Raw genomic sequence first — 4117 nt, 5'->3', positions numbered from 1 at the left:
GGGGGCGCAGCGCTGAGGGGCCCGCGTCATGAGCCATGCTGTCTCTGCAGGTGAAGAAGCACTTACAGGACCTGTCCAGCCGGATCTCGAGAGCTCGTCACAATGAACTGTGACGGGGTTGCGGGACGTCCCTGAAGACGGGCTGGGTGCTCTGGGGTGGTGTCTCCACGAACAGAACCTCGGGAAGGCGATACAGGCTCAATGGGACGGAATGGCCTCAGGTGCCACGGGCGCCTGGTGGGGGGCCTGTGCGATCACACTGCAGCTGGCCCCCCCGAGAAAAGCTGGTGTCCCCGGGGCAGGACTGCTGCCTCCAGCTGCCCCTGGAGAGACGGTCCTCTGTGCTGTGGTGTCGCAGTGTGCGCCAAGATCTTGTAAAGCTGCTACTGGAGGCAGCGGAGACAGAAGCCTGTTGAACAGTTGCAGTATTTAATTCGTCTGTGACCTGACACGCAACGCCTCTGTCTCTGTCTCGCTGTCTGCGTCTGTGCCCCCGGTGACTTTAGTCCCAGGCATGGTGAGCGGCTCTGGGTCACTGCCAACCTTAAGGTGTCCCCACCCCCACCCTTTGCACGAGACGGTGGGAAAGTCGATGGCTCCCTGGCCGGGCCGAGCGTGGTCGGCGAGTCTCCGGTTGTGTCACTAGTGGGGTCCTCTGTTGTGGACTCGTGTCCTGGCACACGGATGTCACCTCCTCATGAACACGAGTTCCAGTTCTGGTTGGAGTTGAGGCTCATTTTTTCCTTTGTGTTTTAGCACCATTTGTCACATAGATTCTTTTCCTTTCGTCAGCTGGCTTTGGTGTCTTTGCCAGAACTCAAGGGGACGCACTGGTGTGGATCTCCTTCCAGACTGTTCTGTCCCGTTGATCTGTTTGTCTCTCCTTGTGCCATTGCTGGCTCGATACAGTAGCTTTATAATAGATCTTGGAATAAGGTAGTGTGAATTTTCCTCTATTTAAAGACTCTTGAAGGGTCTACAGACGTTTTAGAATCAGCTTCTGAATCTTTACGGAAACGGCTCCTAGACCTTTGATGGGGATTGCCTCCGGTACGTAGGGCACTCTGGGGGGAGTCGCATCTTAACATTGGGTCGTCCAGGCCTCGAAGGCCGCATGTGGCTCCGCTGAGCCCGCCTGCCGTCCTCGGCGAGATTCTTTCTGTAAGGGCCTCACGTGTTTTCACTGGATTTTTCCCTAGGTAGCAGGATACTTTGTTCCGTCGTCGACAGTATGTTTTTATTTCATTTTGAATGGTTCATTGCACATAACGACCTTACGTCCTGCCCCGCAGTTCACACATCCGCTCCACGTCCTTGCCGTGTCACCCGTCAGTACGACAGCGCCCCGCCCCGTCGCTGTGCCTCACCACTCTGCAGTGGCCCCGTCGGCCAGTCTGCTCTCGGACGGCGGTGGCAGAGTGGACGGCCCCGCCTTGCTGCGGTCTTAGTGGGCTTGTGGGCCCTTTGCCAGCTCGGCGGGTGAGGGCTGGTTTTCCGGCCCAGCAGGCCGGCTTCATGGACGAGTGTTGCTGGTGCCCGTCGAGATGACCAGGAGGCTCACTGCTCGATGCGGTTACTGTGGCCGGTCACTCGGGTTTTCCCTGGAAGATGTGAGCGACCTCGCGCTCCCGGGTCAGCCCCTTGGCTCACGGCGCAGTGCCCCGCAGTGTCACCGACCCCACGTGGCGATACTTGGCCGAGGACTTTGTCCTCCGGAGGGTCACTGGCTGCGGTTTTCCTTTCTCGCCACCTCTGTCTCCCGGTGCGGCAGTGACCGGCTTCCCACGCAGGGGGCGCCCTTCTCCGTCTTCCTGCGGCCGCGGTGGCACCACGTTGCCCCCGGCTCGGGGGCGCGGGGGGCGCCGTCCAGGCCTGGAGTTTTCCTCGTGCTGAGGTTTTAGAGTCAGAGCTCAGTTTCTACAAGTAGACGTCAGGCTGTTCAGATTTGGGTCCTTGCGTCTCGAAGACGTGCTTGTCAAGGAATTTCCTCTCCGTTGTCGAAATGGTTGGCGTGAAGCTGCTGACGCCGTCCCTTCATCTCGAGGTCTGTCCTCTGTAGTGCCACGGTGCTTGTCTTTCCTGACGTTGGTCATTGTTTTCTCTTTCCTCCCCGATTGGGCTCGCGGAGGGTTCATTAATTTTACAGACATTTTTTTCTCGAGAACCAGCTCTGGGGCTCATCGGTTTCTCTGTATTGTTTGTTTTCTTTTTCACTTTTTCAGCCACGACCTTTTACGTCTCCTTTTTGTTTAGTTTGTTTAACTTACTGTCCTTGTTCTGGCTGCTTGTGGTGGAAGCTTAGAGCATCGATTAGGAACGTGGAAGAGCGGGCAGCTCTGGAGGAAGGGCGGCCATTTGTCCGATCCCCACTCGGCCCTGTGTGGCTACGCCAGCTGGCCGCGCCCCAGCTCTCCTGTGCTGGAGAGCTCCCCCCGTGCATCAGGGCAAAACACCGTTGCCCTCAGCCTTGGCCGGCATCCGCCCTCCCATGGACCCTCCATGGCGCTGGGCCCCACAGTGCCACAGTGGGGCGCAGACGCTTGGCCCCCTTCGCAGCCTGCCAAGCACATGTTCCCCAGCTGCCCTCATGTGGTACCCTTGGACAGGCCAGCTGACCCTGAGGGGACCGACGGGACTCTGCTTCCCGTAGCCCTGCCCCATGCCCACAGGTCTCCAGGCGGGTGCGTCCACAGGGAACACCTGCAGATGGGGCGTGGCCAGCCCTTCCCGACGTCTCCCACGTCCTTGACCCTGTGTTTACATCACAGTGGAGACCCCAGATGCCGACCGCTCACGGTCGCCGGTCGGGCCCGGGACCCCTGCTTGCCTGTCCGTTACTCAGCCAGTGCGTGCAGCCTGCGCAGGGGTGTGGAGTACGAGCCTCCCACCTAGAGGGACGCTGCCCGCTGCAGCCCTAGACGGGGATGAGCTGGCCATGCTCCCCCCACCCCCACTTGCAGCTTCCCGGGACAGTCCTACTACCATAGGACCCCGTCCCGGATGGACGTCCACCCCCAGGGCCCTGTCCCGGATGGACGTCCACTCCCGGGGCCCCTTCTTGAATGGACGTTGGCCCCTGGGTGAGGGGCTGAGCCTGCTTCCTTTGCTTCCACTCACCAGCCCCACAGCCGGCAGGTGTCGGCTCGGAGTGGGCAGGGCGAGGGAGGCCGGTGTTCTGCAGCCACCAGCCCGAGGGACCCAGCTCGGGACGGCGCATGGACGGTTGGCCACTGGCGCTCCCCAGGGGGAGGCTCCCACAGACTCGCGGCGTCCTGGGTGGGAGAGGGGATGGGTGGCTGACGGATGACGGATGATGGATGACAGGGAGGAGAGAAGGGATGGGTCTGAGTGGGCCGTGGCTGGAGCAGAGAGGACCCCATCTCACCTCTGAGACCAGGGTGGGAGGACCCACTTTGGGGCCCCCGGCCTACGGGGAGATGGCAGAAAGCCCAGCATCCAGACCCCGTGGCCAGCGGGGCTAGGACCACACTTCCACGCCAGCTCACTGAGTCCTCCCCAGAGCCACAGGCACCAGCCAGAAGAAGCACATGGAAACCCCCACCCAGACCCCAAGAACGGGCCGACCCTGGCCCCGGACCGCTTGGCCATGTCACGATGACCGAGCCGTGTCCAGGCCATGTCACGATGACCGGCCGCAGCCCAGCACAAGAAAGCTCATCTCGTCCTTCAGGAAAATAATGAGCATTGTTAAAAATAGAAGGTTAACAATTTTAAATCATTCACTTGACTAACTGAATGGGTCCCAAGAAGGGATGCGATGAGCAGCGTCGGGCCACGCTGGCCACCTGCAGGGCGGGACAGGACAGCCCCCCGCGTCACCTTGGCCGGCGGTGCCCCACCAGGGGCGACGGCTGCGGGATGCTCGGCACACGGGAGGCCTGGCCCGGCCGGCAGTGGTTTGGAGGCCTGTGTTTTGCTGTCATCGATTGGGTGGCTGCCACCTCAGGGAAGGGAGGGCCGTGTATGTCCCAAGGCCGCCTGCAGCCGAGATGCCTCCTGCCTGAGGTCCAGAGGGACTTGTGAAGGCCAAGAGCAGGGCAGCTCCCGCCGCGGGTTAGGCAGGGAGGGTTCGGGGACCAGCCACACTACACTACAG

At 61.1% G+C, this 4117-nt stretch overlaps 1 protein-coding gene across 1 annotated transcript in view; it reads left to right on the top strand.

Moving 5' to 3' along the window:
• LRPAP1 (LDL receptor related protein associated protein 1) overlaps positions 1–725 on the top strand; it is a 12409-nt gene extending 11684 nt beyond the window's left edge. Inside the window, exon 10 of the mRNA XM_023519672.1 lies at positions 51–725. Within this exon, the coding sequence (XP_023375440.1) occupies positions 51–113 (63 nt within the window). The 3' untranslated portion in view covers positions 114–725. The remainder of the gene's footprint in view (positions 1–50) is intronic.
• Positions 726–4117: the final 3392 nt, after the last annotated feature.

This window comes from Pteropus vampyrus, unplaced genomic scaffold, assembly GCF_000151845.1.
Source record: "Pteropus vampyrus isolate Shadow unplaced genomic scaffold, Pvam_2.0 Scaffold231, whole genome shotgun sequence".
Classification (NCBI taxonomy): Eukaryota; Metazoa; Chordata; class Mammalia; order Chiroptera; family Pteropodidae; genus Pteropus; species Pteropus vampyrus.
The sequence above is the reverse complement of the archived record's forward strand: the minus strand, read 5'-3'. Positions and strand labels throughout refer to the sequence as shown.